The following is a 22,294-nucleotide window of genomic DNA, read 5'->3' as shown; positions in this document are numbered from 1 at the left end:
TGATTATTTTAAACATGATTGAACAGTTGATATTGAATCAGATATACCGGTATCAGCCATCTTCTATAGAAGGCAGTGACAAGGCAGAGAATCGGCAATACTGTTCTCCTATCTTCCTCGACTGTCATTATAACGTCGACCTCTTTATAAAATGCATCCAATAAGTTGTATCCAATCATACAATCATGTAACTTGTCTTTTTTCGTTAGGGTTATTCTTAAATAGAAATAAAAGATGAAATTATAGAGAAATAGAAATAATAGATGGAATTTTTAATTACTTGATAATGGCATCATAGCCGAAAAATGACGTAAGTTAACAATTTATAAAAAAGGTTACTCAGATTTCTATTTTATTTTCAATCATGCAACTGTTTGTTTTGCAGAGTGCATTTTCGGTGTTGAAGTCGGGTTTGGAGTCTGAACAGGACATTCAGAACGAGATCAAAGGCTGGGTCATCAACAAAGGTCTGGGAGAGACTGTCTTGCATCGGGCTGCCAGGCTTGGATACACGGTACGCCTTATATCATCTTGAAAACTATCATTTTTGAATCTATTCATTTGCCAAAAACTAATTATAGAGTGTCTCACACGGAAGGTGTAACAACCGAAGAACTCAAATTCTACATGAAATTTGCGCAACAAAATATGTCCAGTAACATTTTCTTTTATCGACCTTAGTTTTCGAGGTATATCGATTTTTCGATATTCTTGAAAAACATCAATAACTAGAAACTATCAGTCAAAATTTAATTAGGACTCAGTATACATACAGTATGGAAATAGAAAGAAAAATAAAAATTTTAGTACCCTTTTTGAAATATTTTATCACATATTTCAAAAAGGGTACCTAGATTTTTATTTTTCTTTCTATTTCTATAAAAGTAGCCCTATACAGAAAAGAGATGAATACAGTATGGAAACTCGGCTAGTATCCTGGCGCAAAAATTCATCATCTTGTTAGGAAGCACCGCATTGTAATAGTATGGATGGGAGGTTCGGATCACTTTACTGATCCGGATCAATTGATCTCGTTCACTGCCTTGAGCCAATCAGAAGACCAGGATTAGAACTTCCTAAGGTCACGTGACGTGTCTAGTTACTTGTGCCATGTAAAAAGCATTGGTTGGATAGGCGTTTGATTGACAGTTTCCATTTTGTATCTATTCTTTGATTATGATAATTATGGTTGGATATACAGGGTCCGGCATGAAAACCTGACTATTTTTGAGTGATAATGATATTAATGTTTGTTTCTTACAATGAAAACATCTAACATATCAAATTTTGTAATTTACAGTGAATTACATACATTACTCAAAACGTTTTTCATTTGAAGATTATGTGATCCAAATGTTTCCCGTTACTTTTCACACATTCACTTAACCTAATTCTAAAATCTGCCATTGCTCGCCAAATCATCACTTGTGGAATTGACAGTCAATGACAATGGTGCCAACATAACAATTACTACAAAATCGTCAGATTAATATGCCGATCCCTGTATAATTTGTACCTTTGTTTGAGGTTTTTCCAACTTTTTATGACTCATAAAAAGTTGAAAAAAAAATTATGAGCAACCACTGGATACATATGCAGATATGTTTATGTATATTTGTATACTTGTATATATGTATTATTTTTATGTGTATTTTTGATAGTATATATTTATTAAGTGGGCCAAGTTTTAATAATTACTATCTTATTAATTACTGATATTTATTACTATTTTCCAATTTTGTTTAAAAATTTGTTTTTTAATTTTATTGTATCTTTGATGGTTTTTACAACACTTTGGCCCGGTTGCACAAAAGCGGGTTAAATTTTAACCGTGATTAATTCCACAAGAACCAATCAGAGAAGGTATTTTTGATAAGACGGCTTCTCCAACTGGTTCTCGTGGAATTAATCACGGTTAAAATTTATCCGGCTGTTGTGCAACCAGCACTTAGTGTTGCATGACAATAAAGGATTATTGATTGATTGATACATAGAAACATAGAAAAAATATTTAATATTTTAAAGTTTTTAATAAAAAGGGTACTACAAGTTTTTATTAATTTGAACAAAAGTAGCCTATATAAGTGAATTGATTTTACAGAAACATAGATATAGAGCAGATACACTTGCTACACATTATCCGGACCATTACGCTATAAATAGTCAATGGAGAAAAAAGTGGAAACAATAATTGATCAATCGAAAATATGTGGTTTTTGATAACTTCTTAGTCTTTTTATTCAATATGAATAATTACTACAATATCAACTTCTCAACTACACAAAAAGCAATCGTAAAGAATTCACGATTTGGGGGAATTTATATATTTGTTCAATTATACATAAACAATACATAACATAAAATAATTCACTTGAAAATTGTAAAGTACGAAAAATATAATGTTAATTTTTTAAAGATTAATCGGTGTTAGTGATTATAATGTTACTAGTAACCTGTTCTTGTTGGAATAATAATTGTGCTGAATTTGTGTGTTGTTTGGTTGTAGGACGTGGTGGCGTATTGCCTTGAGAAGCTGGGAAATAACCCGAGCCCCAGAGACAATGCAGGCTACACACCTCTCTACGAGGCCTGCTCCAGGAACCATATTGAGATTGCTCGACTCCTGTTACTCCACGGAGCCAACCCCAGCGATAGTGCGCAGGGCGGCATACGGTACCTATCATACAATGACACATTTTTTGATGATGAAACTTAAATATCGGGGACCGAGCTTCGCTCTGGAGTACAAAAGCATGAGAATTTATTACGAAAGAAGAAATTATAATAATATTCATAGTTCATACAGAAATGTTCTATCTAATCACAGTGAATTGAGATTAATTCTCAGAGGAATGCAAAAATTCCCCTCACAAAGGTCCGGTTGCACAAAAGCCGGTTAAATTTTAATCATGATTAATTTCACGTGAACCAAATCAGAGAAGACCATTTCAAAAAGATGGTTCTACTGGAATCAATCAGGATTAAAAATAATCCGGCTTTTTTGCAACCGGCACCAAGTACCTGATTGAATGATTACAAAAGTTCAACAGCTGAGTCTTTTGAAACAGTCCCACACACATAAACTCGCTCACTCACTTCCATCATCAACAGACGACGATATAATTACTATCAGCTGTTTTTACAAGGATGAATAATAATTATCCTTTCAATGTCCTTCAGCGAGTTTTCCCAGGGATGAGACCTAGTGCAATCGAATTTTTATATTATAAAAGTTCTGAATTTCTTGAGAATCGTTAGAGCCATTTTCGAGATCCGGTGAAATACAAACATATAAACAGAAATTGCTCATTCAATAGTATAGGATGATAATATATAGAGGTAATAATAATATAGGATTTCTTATAAAATAAGAAAACCTATAAATACATGTTTGATATAGTGGCCTACTGTATAGCATTCATGTTTTGGGTTATTTTATATTTTGACAATAAACTATTTGATACAAGTACAATCCTATTATATTAAGCGAGCAATTTCTGTATATCTGTTTATATTTTTATATCTGGTTATTTATGTTCAACGGATCTCAAAAACGGCTCTAACGATTTTCACGAAATTTGGAATAAAGTAGGTTATGATATCAAAATTCGATTGCACTAGGTCTCATCCCTGGGAAAACTCGCTGAAGGACCTGAAAAGGATAATTCACCCTTGGAAAAACAGATGATAATTTCGTCGTCTGTCGATATCAGAAGATGCGTGTGCCTGTGTGGGAGATCAGCTGTTTAATCAATTAGTTTACCGTATCGCGCGAAAAATCTAGAAATTTCAATTGACTCGATCAAAATAATCTGATTTGTTGACATGATATGGTATATCAAAGTTATCATCATTTTACAGTTCTAAGTGATTAGTGAGTGTTATTTTGTTATTTGTTGTGCTCCGCAAGGGTCTGAATAAAAACTTGAAATTGATGTTGCTTTCCATGACGATATATAATAACTTTGTTATAGTTCAGACAATGTGTTACTTGTAAATATTTGAAAAAATACTTGATTTTCTTGGAGTATTGAGGAGTGTCTGAACTTCAAACTTCTCTTCAGGAGTGAAATGCATTCCTCAATACTCCAAGAAAATTAAGTGTTTTTTTTCAAATATTTACAAGTAACACAATTTTTGATTAGTAAAGTAGTTTACACTGACTTTTCTTGGAGTATTGAGGAATGCATTTCACTCCTGAGGAGAAGTTTGAAGTTCAGACACTCCTCAATACTCCAAGAAAATCAAGTGTTTTTTTTTAAATATTCACAAGTAACACATTGTCTGAGCTACAACAAAGTTGAAAAACTTGACTCCCTGAAATCTTGAAGAGTCTATATAGAGTCTAAAATAGGCCTATAAACATTCTCGGTAAATTAAGAATCTATATTGTAAGTATCAAGTTAATCAGTCCAGTAGTTCAGACGTGATGAACGTCTATCCTATCCCGTACGTGTATAAGCCAATTCTTTGAAATTAAAATTGATTTATTTTCTTCTTTTTCAAAATTCAAAATATACAACAAAATGTACAACATTAAATGTGAAGAAGGCTCCTCATATGGGCAAATGCCTGTGTGTGAGGAGCGAGTTCCAAATACAATTGAAAAAGTCTTATAAGAATAAAGACATCATAAAAAAGTAAAAGATTTCAGCTTACTAATTGATAAAGAAAAAGCGACAAAATTATTCTAAAATACCTATAAGTAATATAAATACAGTATTTTTTCAAGTAGCCTATACTTTCCAAGCATACAGTGGATTCCAACGTGCTCTCAGAAACACACGAGCATACACACAAACACACAAGATATAATACAAAAATATACAAATGAATACATGCAATACAATAACACCAATCATAATATTCCAATTTACAATTACAGATTACATATACTGTTTTATCAACTTGTAGAAAACAATTTTTATATCAGGTATCAATGTTATTCATAACCATTTTATCACTAGTAAATTTAATAGAAAACTCATCAATGTTATTCATAACCATTTTATCAATAGTAAATTTAATAGAAAACTGCCAATTGAAATTCATATATGGATAATCTCGATCAATGTAATTTCCTCATAGCTTAGTATAAAGACTTCTCATGTTTTTTAAGTAATTTTCAACTATTCTTTACTTTCCCGTATGCCTCCACTCTGATCTTTCTCTTCCCTTCCTTACTCACTCTTCCTCTTTCCTATTTCTTAATAATATCCCATTATTTGGTAGAGAGTTAGTGGGGAGGATATTTTTAATATTCTTTCCGAAGAATGGACATTGATATGCCCAAAGCTCTGCCAATTTATGTAGATGCATAACAATATAATTATCTATAGCTATTATAATTATTACATATTACTTTTTCATATCATATACAGTTCAATAATTATTTTCTTAGTCTATATTATGCAAATTCATCTATAATTTTGCTGTATTGTAAGCTATTGTTTATAAGTGTATAAGCCAGTATATATTGTATGTAATCTACATAAATCAATTTTATTTTTTTCAATCAATTTATTTATTAAAATTACAAGCTCAAACTATCAATATCCCTGATAATACTGGTGATCGATTTCCTGAAATACAGATCGATAACACGTTTTTTATGAGACCAACGTGCCCAGTTGAGGTTGAGGCAACTATTAAAAATCTAAAGAACAACTGCAGTCCTGGTATTGATAGTCTAGGTAATATTTTGCTGAAGAAAATAGCCAATTTTATATCTCAACCTCTCTCTTTCATTTTTAATAGATGCTTTGAGGAGGGATATTTTCCTGAGCACCTCAAGTCAGCCAAAATAAAACCTCTATTCAAACAAGGTGACCCGACTAATCCCTGTAATTATAGACCGATTAGTCTTATCAGCAACCTTGCTAAAATAATGGAGAAACTAATAAAGTCAAGAGTTGTTTCTTTCTTGAATCTTAACAAAATAATCAATAAGAACCAATTCGGTTTCCAAAATGGTAAAAGTACATCTGACGCTCTAATAAAATTCGTCAATACTTTATCTGATAAAATAAACTCCAATAAGAAAACTATTGCAGTCTTCCTGGATATACGCAAAGCTTTTGATACAATACCTCATAATACTTTGTTCAATAAACTGGAGTCCTATGGTTTCAGAGGAGTCTCGCTTAAATTGTTCAAAAGCTATCTGAGTAATAGAACCCAGTCCCTAACCATAAATGATCAATCTAGTGTAACTAACTTACTTCTTATGGTCTTCCTCAAGGTACTGTACTTTCTCCCATCCTTTTCATACTCTATGTAAATGACTTTTTAAATTTAAGACTTCTAAACTCAACTGTGATATCCTTTGCAGATGATACTGCAGCTATTTTTCACGTAATTGATGGAATGAAGTTCATACCATAGCTGAAAATAATATGCTTTTAATCAAGAAGTGGTTAGATAAGAATACCTTGAGTTTAATATTGAAAAAACGAATTACATAACTTTCTCTGCAAATAGAGTAGGACAGCCCAACGAGAATCAAGATTTGAGACTCCATTCTCAGTGCAATTTAAACTTGGGTAATTGTGATTGTCCCACCATTAAAAAGTCAGTAATACTAAGTACTTGGGAATCATAATTGATGAAAACCTTAAATGGGATGTTCATATTAAATACATTTATGTAGAAAAATTAGATATTTATCTTTTAAATTTTACCAAGTTAACAGAATTCTTAATAAGAACCACCTGAAAATGATGTATCATGCTCTAGTCAAGTCAATTCTGCAGTATGGAATAGTTGTTTGGGGAGGCTGTTTCAACTGTCATGGGGAGGCTGTTTCAACTGTCATATTGCTGAATTATTTGTAGCACAAAAACTGATAATTAAAACTATATTAAGCAAACCCAGGCTCTATCCAACGGATATGGTTTTTAGTGATTTTAAGGTCATGACTATACGTCAATTATACATAAAAACCGTAATTGAGTACTTAATAAAATATAGATCCGATTTTCCTCTCACAATAAACTCTACACTTAATTATTATAATCTAAGGGCCACTGCTAACAAATATGTAACCTATAACACTAATATTGAATGTATAAGGAGGCAGTTAATTTACATAGGTACTAAAATAATAAACCTCATTCCAAATCACTTTCTCATGGACAATAAGATCAGCGGAAAAATTAAACTGGATATAAAAAACTGGACATACAGTAATTTCTTCTTCCATTTAGATATATGACTCGAGATTTCTGCTCCAGCATTGTTTTTTCATTTTCAGTGGACTCGCTTACCTTTATTTTGAGTAGCTATTCCTCTGTTTTCTTCTTCCCCCCATTTCTCCCTACCTTTTTCCCTCATTACTTCTCTTCTCTTCTTTGCCTGCCTATTACATGGGAAACCATAGTTGGCTAGGTATCTTCCTCTCTTTCTTTCTCTTCTCCAACACACCCAACCACAAAGCCCATGGTTTTTTATATTTGTAACATTTTATTGTGTTTTATTTGTTTCAAATTCTTTGTAATTTTGTTTTGTCTTGTTATGTGTGTTTTTAATAAATAAATTGATTGATTGATTGATTGAAATAAAGTACGCAATCAATCAATCAATTATTATTTTCTTCTACTGTTAAGCATTGAACACTCGGCCTCTGCGCTCAGGTTCCTCGAACCTTGCAGGGACTTATATTTATGTATAATCCTATTTTTCATTTTATATTTTATTTTATAACCATTTTTGTCATTGTAATTGTTTTTTGGGACAAATAAAGACTTGATTTGATTTGAAATCAAGATCTGTGATGCTAAAAACTGGATTTAGAGCATTTGTTGATTGTGAATTTGGATATAAAATGTTTGTTTTGTTGCAGTTTGTTGCACGAGGCGTCAGAGAACGGGTTCTGTGAGGTGATGCGTCTTCTGCTGTCGTACGGGGCAGACCCCCTGCTGGCCACCTATGCGGGGCATACGCCCCTGTCGCTGGCCTCCACCGAGTCTGCGCATGCGCTGCTGTTGCATCACCTTGCCGATGTGCAGGGTATGCCCGCGCCCCCCTGGCACTTCAACGGGCTCGCTTCCGTGTGCGGTCAGTGTCACCTCACATTCATATTCATTTATTAAATACAATTCAATTATTCAGTGCTTAGCAAGGGTATAATTGAAAACTTGACCAAATGAAACTAGCAAGTAACCCGTGCTTTGCAAGGGTCTAATTAAAAACTTGACAAACTGAAAACTTGACCAAATGAAACTAGTAGATAACTCATGCTTTGCAAGGGTCTATTTGAAAACTTAACTCAATAAAACTTAAAATAATTGAAATAGGCCTATCACCATCCTCAGCAAATTTTGGATCAATATCCAAAATTTCAAGTTTATCAGTCAAGTAGTTCAGACGTGATGATGCGTCATTCGTGAATTTCCCATCCAGTACGTGTATAAGCCGATTCTTTTCTTTATTATTATTATTATTATTATAGACCCTTGCAAAGGTCTAAATTGTATCCGGATTCAAAATCATGACAGTGACGAGACTATATTAATTTATTATTCCAGCTCTATTCAGCCATCAATTTTTGTTTGTATGATGGATCTCATGCTTCGCTACGGGAATTGAAAGATAAGATTATTTTTGCGAAATATTTATAATCCAAATTCAATCAAAATCGTTATAATAGTTTTTGAGATCTATCATACAAACAAAAATTGCTTGCTGAATAGAACTGGAATAATAAGTGAATATAGTCTCGTCACTGTCATATGATTTTGTGTCCGGAAAAGTGCTGTTGCTCATAAAATGTTTGAGTGTCTGAATCGAGTCTAAGAGGCGAATCCTAGTGAACAAGGAATAAATAGTAGATAAGACGTGAATCCTACTTTACCCTGAAAGAAACAAGTTGAGACTTTGGCTTCTATATGATGAAATATCTTCTTTTTTAATTCAAATTCATTTATTTGCCATAAAATAATACAGATTGATAAAATAAATATTCTAACTTACAAAATGGCACTACCGGCAAAGAAAACATGTGCGCCGGCAGTGAGTTCGAACAACTAGGTACAGCAAACATGTCAATAGAAAGAAAAAGAGCTTATTCAAACCACTAGAATAAATAAAATTCTGGAAACCAGGTCACATCTCAATACTTACAAACGATAAGACAAAGTAACAAAATCACAAGCAAATGAAAAACTCAAAAAGACCAATTCAAGGAAGCCATGACAAATATTTTTAAAAATTTATAACACACGAATGAAACATTACATAATGGATATAGATAATTTAAAATAAACATTTATACTAATCCAATCCAGTATAAGATTCATTATGGATTTTGTAATTCTATTTATAATAAATTCAGTTGGGACTTTATTTATAAACAAGTAACACTAATATTCAAACTGACGTCTACATACACTTAACGTCGAGCGCTTAGCTCTAGGGACAAACTAATTCCGCAAGATCGCTCCAGCTGTACTATTCACTTGCTGCCCGAGTATAGCAGGCGTAAAACCGTGCTTCAAAGGTACACATACCAGCGGCTATTATTGTGTCTATAAAAGAAGTTTAAGCATCAACTTTATTCACCAAGAACAGCGCTACAAGTTGCTATGAATTTGAAGTCTACAGAACGAACATTAAAAGTGAAAAAGGAGTTTAAAATGCATAAAAATTTAATTTTTTTCAGATTTTCAAAAACAGGGAACTGGAATAATCCTGTATTTTTACCTCGTGTTTCATAAGTATGACAAATTCGGTTAGCATTAAAAATATTTTTGTTTTTGAACACAAACGAAACAACTTCAAGGAAGTATATTGCTGGAACTGTAAGTAGTCGGAGTGCCTTGAATATGGTCTTACAGGAGAAAGATGGACCCACTCCCCCCAAAATCCGAAGTGATTTTTTCTGCATTTTTAAGTTTGTGTTCAAATGAATTCTTCCAGCCCCCCAAAACAAAATACTGTGTTCAAATGAATTCTTCCAGCCCCCCAAAACAAAATACTAAATCTAATAAGTGAAAGAAAATACCCATGGTAAACCTTTAGACCTGTCTTGAGATTTGAATTCGACTTAACAGTCCTCAGAGCAAAGAGAGCATGGTAAAGCCTTTTCTGGAGTTTCTCTATGTGACCATCCAACTTCAAGTTTGCCTGCAATTCAATCCCCAGAAACTTTGTCTTATCAGTAGCAGGGCACTCCCATCTCACAATAGCTGGATCATTCTCATTACCTCTCATAGAGAACTTAATAAAATTTGTCTTGCTTAGATTAAGCTTCAAGGAATTATCATAAAACCATACATTGAGCTGCTGCATGGCAATCTTAGCCTTCTTCATGACATCTTGATAGTTGTTTCCTTCAAGTAAGATTCTTGTGTCGTCAGCATACAACACCAATTTACCATCAACATTGTAGGACAAGTCGTTGATAAATATATTGAACAATGTAGGCCCAAGTATGGAGCCCTGAGGAACCCCTCGCTTAACCATCTGCCATTCAGAAAGCACCTGAGAGTCATCACAATCATTTTTCACAGCCTGGTATCTATCCACAAGATAGGATCTCAAAAACACCTCTGCATGACCTCTAAATCCATAAAATTCAAGCTTACTCAAAAGGAGTTCATGATCGACCATCTCTCGAACGCTCTGGATAAGTCACAGAAGACACCCACAGCCCTCCGCGACCCATCCAGAGCCCCCAACAAATCGGATATAACATCAAACGTGGCCGACTTAGTTGATGCACCCCTTCTGAAACCATATTGTTTATTATAAAATATTCTTTCACTCTCCAAGTAAGCAGACATCTGTTGAAATATAACCCTTTCGAAAATCTTGGAGAAAGTCGTCAATAATGCTATAGGCCGATAATTCTTTACATCTTTTTTACTTTCTTTCTTATGGATGGGTCTAATGACAACGAATTTTAGTTTCTGTGGGAATATCCCTTCCTTGAGACACACATTTAAAACGTGCGTGAGAGGCTGCAATATAATGGGACATATCCATTTTACTACCCTGGAAGAAATTTCATCCCAGCCACATGAACCAGAATGAATTCAATGAGCCAACCCTGCATCGACTGGCCTTTAAATAAAGTGACTGACATGACTTGCTATTCCCTCTGTTTTCAATACTTTCATTTGACGTTGTCTTTAGCGTAGTTATCTTCGTTAACTAGAATTTAGTTGACGTTGTCTCCAGCGTAGTTATCTTCGTTAACTAGAATTTAGTTGACGTTGTCTTCAGCGTACTAGAATTTAGTTGATGTGATGTGTTTGTTTTGCAGACGTGGAAAAGTCAGGCAACGACCCAGTCGCGGACGCACCCGACCCTGAGGAGGTGACCGACATTGAGGAGTTGGTGGTGGACTACTCTGAGGAGGCACCGCTTCCCAACCTCTACACCCTCAACGACGAGGAGCCCTCCGATCGATGGGTGCTCTTCCAGGTAGGCAGGATACAGAGAAAAGATACCACACGAAGATATTAGCTATTCCAGCTATATATCAGCTATATGTGGGATATCAGCTATCCCAGGGCTTTTATGTTCCAAATTTCAATGTTAACTCAAGCCGATAGTCCTATAGTGAAATCTACACAGTATTTGATTAAGATGGTGTTGCTATCCTTGTCTATCATACGACCCAGGTGCTATCCTTTTCTAGCTTCACAACGTTGCCACATCGTTACAATGTAAAAATATTATCAATCAACAAAATATTTATTCTCATTCATGAAAATGTATAATTTAATCATAAAAAATATATTTTCATAACGAATGGAATATAATTGATTATTTAAAACAAGAATGAACAGTTAATATTACATCACATGTACCGATATCAGTTATACTCTATGCGGCAGAAAAATTCCTTTTTTAAACGTGAATAGAGCTCATTGTATGAATCAGAAAGTTTGTATTAATTTTTCGTGATGTAGACAGATTCATAAAGTTTTTTTCAATTAGTTTTGAATATCAAATCAGGTAGGTGACGTCCCCAATCCGCCATACATTGAGTAAACCGCTTTCTGGCGTTTGTTATGACTCCTGCCAGCATTGCAGGCGTTATTTTAGCAATTTCTCCCCTGATATTGGTTTTCAAATCTTGTAGGGTCCTTGCAACGTTCACTTAAACAAGGGATTAAAAACCCCCATAGAAAAAAATCACAAGGGTTCAAATCGCGAAATCGGACTGGGCACTCCAAATCGCTCCTAATTGAGATGAGGCGTCCTGGAACGTGTTCCCTCAATATTGAAGTCACGTTCTGAAAGTTCCTGCACAATTTCCGTCTTGTATGAATGAATGAATTTATTTTGCCAAAAACAAAATAAAAAAAGCTTTACAAAAAATAAATATAAGTATATGCTACTGCACTAAACCAAGAATGAAAATGGAGATCATCATGAATAATTTGTCTCACAGAACGATCGGAAAGTCCAAGAGCAGACGCATGTTTGCACGCTGAACGCTGTGGTGATCGCAACATTGAAACTCTCACTGCCTCAACGTTCTCAGGTGACCTAATGTCCGAGGGACTTCAGTTCTTCCTCTTGTCGCACTTGCAGTTTGTCTGAACGTAGTGACCCACGTAACAGTTGATTTCCGCTCAGGGACAGTTGCCAAAGGGGCCAAATTGAAACGATTTTGAAATGAGCGCTGGGTTGTGATCAAAGAACATCCGCTCGAAAAATACAATAATGCTGAATTTGAAAATTGAGCTTCATTACAGTATCAACTGCAAATACACGCTTCTCATTGTTCCAATGCATGATGGCAACTGAACATGACGGGAAGAAAACTTTGTGGTTTGGCCTCTCTAACCAGATCAAATTCAGATGACTGAAAGGCGTTCACTTCAAAAAAGGAAGTTTTGCGTGCCGCACTTGGTAGAAGGCAGTGACAAGGCAGAGAATCTGCAACGCTGTTATAATGGCAGTGGAGAAAGATAGAAGAACAGCGTTGCCGATTCTCTGCCTTGCCAATACCGGTATATTTATTACTACGGAAAAGTATGTGCATAGAGAGGGTTCATTTGTGTGATATTTTTTTATAGCCGATAATTAATGTAGCCGATTATTTGACGTACATTTTTCAGTCCAATTTTACTTGTCATGAATTTTCACCGCCGTCGACACTTTTAATTTTTAAACAATGGGAACAATTTTTAAAAATTCTATTTTTAAACAATTCCTAGACTCTGATGAGAGTCTCGGCAAGCTTTTTTTGAAATGTACACTCTACTAATAAATATCTAATCCTAATGTTGTAGCTTGGCAATCATTGAAAAGGATTCATGAATCGATATTCTGTTGTTGTCTTACTTCATGTATGACTTCCCTGTTGCTTGAATAAATATCCAATTCTATCGTTGGTGTTGTTGTAGATTGGTATTCATTGGAAAGGAGGAATCATGAATCGAAATTCTCTGTTCTTATAATGACATTGTTTATAGTGTATATTGTACTCGTGCTTCGCAAGGGTCTGTTCAAAGCACGAATTGACTCAATTTAGTTTTATAGTTCCATGCAGATATTGACTGATAACAACTGTAATAATTTACAATATGAAAAATATTTGATTGGGCATTTATGTTAAATAAACTTTGGGCATTTATGTCAAATAAAATTTGTGTAACAAATTAAATAAATTTGTTTTAAATGGAGAAATTATAAAAACACTTGACTCACATGGGCTACTTTTTAACAAATAAATCTTCTTAGTTGTTTGGCTGTGCCTTATCCCATTTAAATGTGGTCGGCATTCCTTCCTCTTAGTCTGCCTCTCCACAAATCCCTATCCAATGCTTCCTCTCTCCTCCAACCACTCTCCCGCAAGTCAGCCGCTATTCTATCTCCCCACCTCATCCTAGGTCTACCTCGTCCTTTCACACCATCCAAAACCAAATCCTGCACTCTTCGTCCAACATAATCCTCCTCCCGTCGCTGTACATGCCCAAACCACCTCATTCTTGTCTCCTGCATTTTCTTTCCCAGTGGTCCAACTGGGATTTATTTTAACAAATAAATGAAAACAATATAAAAATCTTGTAGTACCCTTTATTCTTTAAATTTTTTTAAATAGTTCAACAACTAGTTTCTACCCTAACTTAGGTCATTTTCAAGTTGAAATCCCAAAACAACTAATTCAACTTGAAAATGACCCAAGTTAGGGTCGAAATTAGTTGTTAAACTATTTTAAAGTTTTTAAAAAAATAAAGGGTAATACAAGATTTTTATATTGTTTTCATTAATTGAGAAATTATAAATAATTTATTATTATTATTATTATGTTTGTTTCTGTCCATAATGTGAACCACATTGGATGGTCACAGATTGACAAGTCATTAACAATGAAAGAAAAAGCATGCACTCAAGGCAAGAGCATGCATCAAGTAAAATACCACTCCAAAGCAGTACTCTCACGACTCAAAACTCATTCAGCGCATAAAACGGGTGATCCTCAAGGAACGGCCTCAACTTTCTCCTCAGGCTTGCCAGTGGCAGAGTCCCCGCTGTAATGGGTAGCTTGTTGATGATTTTTCCCACGATCTAACCTGCGTTCTCCCAAGCCTGCAATACGGGAGGTCAAGCCTATTCCTATTACGGGTATTATGCCCATGGACATCACCCCTTGTAGGCAGGACACCCACCTCCTCAACTGCCCCAATCACAGACCTGAAAATGAAGAGCCAACCACAGTCAAAATACGCTGCTTTACAAATAGTGGCCTACAAGGGGCTAGGTATCCAGCACCACACACAATTCTCACAGCCTTTTTTTGTAGCAGCAATTGATTAACAAAAATGAAAACAGGTCTATAATCATCCTCGATAGATTAAGAATTTTCATGCAATATTTCAAGTTTATCAAATGAATCTTGTATGTTTGCTACATATCGGTATGACCTGTTTGCAGGAGATCTGCGCGACACTGCGCGTGAAGACACGTGACGCGCTGCTCAGGCAACTGGGGCCGACGCACAAGAACGACTTTCGCGACCTCAAGTTGAGCGAATTCTACGACCAGGCGCGTTGTTGCATGCTGATGGGCGCCGGCGATCAGCTGATCAATCCGCGCGCGCACAAGGTTGTCCTTGTCAAGTACACCGAACAGCTGCGCGCGCTGCTCCACATTCACACCGACTCGATTCCGATCAGCTGACACGGCCACAAGGTCAAGGTCGCGCATTAGGTGATGGATTAGCGCCACAACTTGGTCAACAAGACTCGCAAATAGGTCTAGGCAAGACCTATAAGACACAGACCATAACACTGACATCTAGTTTAAACAAAATTGCGAATTCGGTTAATACATCTACAAGGCATTGTGACTGCACAAAAAGCGAAAGAAGATGATTTTTTTAAACGTTCGTTATATATTATATTTAAAGGCCGATTGTTCCAAAATAAGAAACATTATAAAAATCAGAATTTTCATATTCTACAATAATGGAAAATGAAATTGGATATTAAAAAATGGTACGTGTTCCAGTTGTAAATCAAACGGCAAAAGTCTTACCAACTTAAATATAAACATTTTTAATTTCCAAACAACGCCGTTCTTAAGAAAAAGTGGATAAAATCTATTAGATTGAAAATTTATTAAGTGTAATGTTGTGTATGTTCAACAATAAATGAATCAATACAAAAGCTACATGAGTGAACATTGTACACCAGGTCTATAACTTCAGTTACTTACAATTTATTGATCATCACAATAGAATCCATTCACTTGGATTCTAAATAATTTAAATAATCACTAAAATTATAATTAATTATAATACTGACTGCGTTAATAATAATCAAGATGTAAATACACATTTTTTAAAGTGAACATTCAACGATTTGCTTAAAAAATTAGTGAGAAAGTGAAACTATCTTCCCGAAGTTTAATCACGTTCATTATAATCTTAATTTCAAATCAAATCTAATCGTTTATTGCACAAAAAATATATACAGAATACAACAAAAAGGAAATTGACAACTTTGTGCTACACGTCGGCAAAAGAAAACTTGTACGCCGACGTGGAGTCTTAATATATCTTATTCACTTGTACATTAATATATATCTATATCGTTTTATTTATCATTAGGTCAGTATAATAATGCAGTATACTACTCTTAATTGGTCACAAACACAAACGATTATCATATATGATGATGATGATTAACATACTTTATTTACTCATAAGACAAAGTAATGAATAATAGCAGACGTCTCAACTGGCAAACATTTCGCCCATTTGAGCGGCCATTTTGTTCAAATGTTATGGTCTGTATGTCTTGTAGGTCTTGGTCTAGGTCAGCTGACTACTAGGTCAAGGACACCGTACTGATCAGCTGACTACTAAGTCATGAACACGGATTCGGTGATCGGGATAACAGATACAAATGAAGATAAGGATTCTGAACCAATGAGCCGACAGGTGGCAACTCATTTGGGTAGGATCGCAGATTGAAAAGGATACTGTATCTTATAAAATCAGATACCAACTAGAATGAGTGCTCGAAATTTTACCAAGCATCAAGTTATTCTGCAATGATGTAACTTTAGTGTGTGCAAACCTTAGTTTTCAGCGTGGGGCTTTATGGCCAATGTTATTTCAGCTGGTTTTATGCTGATTCTAGCAAAAATCGATCACTTTCTCGCTCTTTCTCTCACACGATTATTTCACAGGCTCTTTGGATTCTGTAAAATCTGGCAGCGCTGTACTCCATAAGAGCAATGCTGCAAACTAGGGGTTGCATATACTATAGTAGAAGGTGTAGTCTCGATTGATCAGCTGAAATAAGTCGAACAACTTGAGAAGTTGATATTTGGACAAATATCCGTGTTACCAAATTTTGTGCGAGGTTTCAATCTTTTCTTGCAAGCCCATATTAACTTACTAGATATACTCAATAGAGTTGTCAATTTCATTATAATATCATGTCAGTATGGGCTTGCCTAACTGAACTGATTTGCTGACAAACTTATGAGAATTCGACTGAGTCACTGTCGATGTTATAGAACACGATATATGTGGTTTTTATTTCAAACTTATGAGAGTTCAATAGTGATTAGCTGATAGGTATTTGTTGAAATAACGAAAGCACTGAGTGTAAACCTTCCATATGGGAGAAGTGTTGTCCATAGATTGCTGGACTTGACGACACTCAAAATATATTAGCCAATCTTCTGTTAACCTTGTTCCCTTTTTCAAATAATGTAATTAATTGTATTGTAAATATTATATAAATGTCGTTGTAAATATTACCTGAATGATATTGTAATTATTGTCGTATTTTTCATACCGTATGAATTTTGAAGAGATCAAAGCGTTTATAGAGAAATTTATATTGTATTATTCGTCGTCTAAGTGTCAATTATGTAAGAAAATTATTGTGTAATTTTTTCATTCGTCAAATGAGTGAATCCTAGATGTACTTATTAGATGTAATGTGAATTTTGGCAGAGTTGATTCTTTGCTCTGTTTTTTAGTTTCCGAGTACTACGGTCTTTTGAAAATGTTTTGGCCTACCAGTGTAGATGAAGTTTGTATTTGTATTCTACTATATTATCCATTCAGTATGAAATGTTATCGAAACATAAAGTTCTCGGCTGTGGTAAGTGCAAACTGATAGGTTCTAGAATGCTTTAATTTTCTACTTCTCTGTATCTTTCTAGTAATGTGTGTACCACAATGAATGTATGTATATATTTGAATGAATTTTGCAACGTTGTGTGTGTATGTTCGATGTTCGATGTTCATTTCACACTGTTTGTGTGATTCATAATAATGTGTGTGCTAAATATTACTAGGGAAAATAATCTATTAGTGGGTTCTCCTTAACTGTTGGTAACTGAACGAAGCAATCTTCGTAGAAGCCTAAAATTACATGTCAACTCTCACAAAAAATGTAAATTTCACATTCCAAATCTACTGTACCTGGTGGCTTCTAAATCACTCTTTTCTTCACAATTATAATCTATTTTGAGAAAAGTAAAGTCTGTGAAAGTCTTATGAATTCTGACTAGGAGTGTTAGTTTATGGATTTTTTTCATAACTGACCTTCTTCATGTTGTATTGAACCTAACACCTCATTGCTTCATCTCTGAAATATGTTTATAGCTTTTAATAAATTGAACTATGTCTGAATCATTGACAATAAAATTTAATTGTACAGATACAATAGAAGGGTGGAGGCATCAAATACATGCATATCAAATACATTTTCTTGATTGTATCTGGTAATTGATGTGTAGGTAAATATAATTTAGTGGATTTCTTTGATCAAATCTAAAATTCAATGTTGATTTATAGTCAATATAAAACTTCTTGGATTGGGGTCGAATGATGTTTTGCTTGTGTAATCTTCTATAGTTTGTAGCTAACAATATTATTAATCTATTGTTGGAGGATTTTCAATCTTGAATATCCAAAAAATTAAGCTGTTACTTGACTGATTTTCATTTAAGTCTCTATCCAAAAATCAATGGTTTTTCAAATAATTCTTTTGAATGAGATTGTTAATTCTTTAAAAATTGTTTAAAATCTGAATTCCCAACTGCTATTAAAAAGATTGAGATTTTTAAGATTGAAATCCACTAATAATCATCATGGACTTGCCTTTTATAATAATGTAAGTTAAGTTTTGTACACAATTTGGTGCTCTAATTTCCTATTTTGAATAAATTTGCTGAATATTCTTTTGCAATTACTTACAACTGTATGTACATTATTGGGACGCACAAACATTGATGTAGTACATTAATGCAATAGTTCATTTGAGACGTTGGAAATATATTTTATATTATTATAATATATATTACTCCGTGTTCCTCAACTGAGGAATTGTGCAATATGGTTGACTTTATGCCACTTATTTGTTTGCTGTAATTGATATTTGTTTTCTTTGTCTTGATAAATCTGTTGAATCCTTCTGTTACACACTAGTTCTCCAAAAATATTATTGATTGATGTTTTTCAGATTAGCCAATGTGTTTTTCATAGTAATAAAGTCATTATGATATTCAATGCAACCAATTCGCAAAATTTATTTTATCTTTATAGAATCTAATAATAAATAAATATAAAATAATTATAGAAACTTTGGATTGAATCACAGTGTGACAAATGGTAAGTCACAGTGTGAACCTTTTAAACAAGACAATTATTTATGTTTCAGGATTTCAGTTTAGGGATTTCTTTAGAGGAATTTACTGTTCAGAAAATGTAAATGTTTGTAAATTTTATTTGATGTCAACTATTGATCATTTGCGATTTAGTTAGTGCCTGTTATATTTGAAATTTTTCCGATTTATTTTAACAACTGATTAAAATTTTTCTCAAAAAATGAACAATATTGATATCGAACAAATCAATTGAATTTGAGGATCAATGGTTTGTTCTTTGTCACAATCCTGTTGAATACTTGCAATTTTTGTTTTCTGTAGATAATTTATACATTACAAATTCTTATCGCTGATCTTGAATAGTTTATGATAGTGATTCAATCCAATAGTAGAAAAGCTCTCTAAAATCTCTTCTCATTTATAGGCCTATCTATGTAAATTTCATTCAAATACTACTTCAGATGTTGTTGTTTGGCTCTCAATGTGACCTTGGTGTTTCGATTTTTCCTTTTAAATCTAAATCAATTAGGTTGGGACTAGTGGTGCAATGAAATGTGAATTGTCTCATTTTGGGCTCTCGATGTTGTCTGTAGGATAGGAATAATAGGCTAACAGTAATACTGTCAAGGAAACTGATCTACAGTAGTTTCATTTGCAATTGAAATTTTAAAATTATCATCAATGGGGCTTATTTGAATAGAAATTGGTTATCTTGAATAACATTTTTATATTTTTCTGAAATTTTGAGAGGACAGGAGAAATTATTTAAAAATTATCAATGGGGCTTCTTCGAATAGAAATTGGTTATCTTGAATAACATTTCTATATTTTTCTGAAATTTTGAGAGGGCAGGAGAAATCATTTGAATTGCCAAAATATCCAAAGTAAAAAATTGAACTATGCTTGGTTCGACATATAAAGCTGCGTTTACACCAGAGTTAATAACACGAGTTAACAAAAAGTTATTAACTTGACTGAATCGTCAAAAATTTCTCTTAACAAAAGTAACTGTTAATAACTCGTTTTTTAACAGAAAATTCCTTGTTATTAGAGAGAAATATTATAAATATGTTAATGATTTTTGTTATCAACATCAGTTAATAACAAAAATGTTTAAAACTTTTGCTATTAACTCCGGTTTACTGCTTTGAAATCTTGTATAATTTCTATTACCTCTATTTAGAACTCAGGGAATATGATAAAAAGTAATTATTATTTTCTGATGAAAAATTACACATTGTACTGTATTTAGTTGCACTTGATAAATAGGTTTGTGGTATTTGTTGAGCTATGTATTCAGATTGAAGATATATTAATCTTGTCTGTTAAGTATCTTTTTACATATATCCAGTTAACAGGAGGTTCATGAATGAATTAAAAAGTTTTGAGGTGTTTATTGTAATAATTTAAATTTTCATAGCACTATTGAATGATAAATATCGGAAATCAAATTTATTGAAGTAAATCAACTTATGAGGTTTTCTAGTAGAAGCTGATTTTAGTTTTGTAAATACTGTATTTTGATACTCTTTTTAACAGGAGAATATAATATATATGTAGGTACATTGTAAGTTTTTCTATTTTGAAAATTTGCTTTACTAGAATTAACGAGTTGAATGAACTATCGGTATACTTGGTAGGAACAAATCTAGTATTATTTTTCAACTGTAAATATTATATATCTCGATGTATACCCAATGTATAAAGTGCATTTGTTATACCTAGGTTCTATGTTTTTGTTTTGTTTTGTATTACGTCTGTTAAAATCTGTGATGGAATAAAATTTTAACGTTTATAGATCTAAATATTGGTGTTGAATGGATTGTGTGAGAAAATTTTTATCGTTTATATAAAAAGATAAAAATTGATGTATATGGAAGGAGCTTGATAACAAGAATGTAATTTTAGGTTATTGAAATGTCAATGAACTTTGATGTAATATTGTGAGAAAATGTAGATATGATATATATATGGAAATTGTCTGGTCATTTCGATACTTCCTCTCCTAGCACAACACTTGTTATTATTATTATATAAATATATTTTTTGAAGGGATGGATTCAACGATCCAAAGGTTCAAAGAACCTCACACGTCAACCGAAGCTTATTGTGTTCCCAAGTAGTATGTTAGTTAGGCAAACCAATACCTGTGTCCTTTACAAGAACCAGGAGTTTTTCCATATGCTAACATCCCATTCATCACCTGGTTGCTTGTCGCAATCCAGTGTGATATGCTTGGCAGTCTCTTCAGACTGATTGGTCACCTCGTGACCTAAGTGAGTTCCACTCCTGGCCTTCTTTGAAGGTCCTTCCGCTGAGGAAGGGGTCGCCAAGTTGCCTCTAGGGCGCCTGGCTACCCTTGACTCATCTTCTTGACCCACATTTGTCCTGGAGTTTCACCCATCTCCGGTCTCTTTGTTTTTTCTTTTTGCCCCTCCAAAACTTCGCAGGGTCAAAAGCCTCACCTCTCCCAAGAAGTTTGCCTGAATGGCCGCCCTTCTTTGAGCAGTGGTGAGGTTTGGTCTCTCCACCCACAAACTCGTGACCTACGTGAGTTCCACTCCAGGCCTTTTTGTGGGTCCTTCCGCTGAGGGAGGGGACGCCAAACTGCCTCCAGGGCGTCCGGACAACACTTGTTAGGTCAACCTCTATCCATAGCTCGAATATCAACCAAATCTGGGAGATTTGAATTGCTTCATGAAATCCATAAAAAAACATCATAGATTTTCGCAAGAATACTGTAGTAAAAATTAAAATCGCTCAAATTCTCATGAATGATATTACTTTGATGAAAGGAACAATAATTGACCGAAGCGAAGCTGAGGTCCTAGTTTCGACTCGATCGGCTTTTGTCTGTTTGTACCGCAGTTACAGTCACAGTTATTGTCCGATTTGGATGAAATTTGGTATGCAAGTTCTTTGAAACAAGCAATGAAAATTTCACCCCCTACATTGAAACTGCTGTAACAATGAAATGAAAACTTGGAATAGTGGAGTAATACATCATTTCAAAGAGAATTTAATGCTCTACAAACCTACGTTAAGCATTAGTTTTTATGATGCATTGTTGGAGAGTTATAAGCCCTGAAAGAGCAAAGCATTGGATAAAATTCTGTTATTTCAACAATTACACACCTTCAAGAGCGAATATCTCGGGAATTGTTGGGAATATCACAAAATTCCACTGAACAAACAATTTAGA

General features: G+C 34.0%; 1 protein-coding gene across 1 annotated transcript in view; it reads left to right on the top strand.

Annotated features, from left to right (window-relative positions):
- Positions 1 to 19,596, top strand: part of LOC111043345 (mucin-19) — a 320,347-nt gene extending 300,751 nt beyond the window's left edge. Inside the window, exons 16-20 of the mRNA XM_039419355.1 lie at positions 386 to 514; positions 2,507 to 2,673; positions 7,841 to 8,055; positions 11,264 to 11,424; positions 14,893 to 19,596. Of these exons, the coding sequence (XP_039275289.1) occupies positions 386 to 514; positions 2,507 to 2,673; positions 7,841 to 8,055; positions 11,264 to 11,424; positions 14,893 to 15,138 (918 nt within the window). The 3' untranslated portion in view covers positions 15,139 to 19,596. The remainder of the gene's footprint in view (positions 1 to 385; positions 515 to 2,506; positions 2,674 to 7,840; positions 8,056 to 11,263; positions 11,425 to 14,892) is intronic.
- The last annotated feature ends 2,698 nt before the right edge of the window (positions 19,597 to 22,294 follow it).

Source organism: Nilaparvata lugens, chromosome 1, assembly GCF_014356525.2.
Source record: "Nilaparvata lugens isolate BPH chromosome 1, ASM1435652v1, whole genome shotgun sequence".
Classification (NCBI taxonomy): Eukaryota; Metazoa; Arthropoda; class Insecta; order Hemiptera; family Delphacidae; genus Nilaparvata; species Nilaparvata lugens.
The sequence above is the reverse complement of the archived record's forward strand: the minus strand, read 5'-3'. Positions and strand labels throughout refer to the sequence as shown.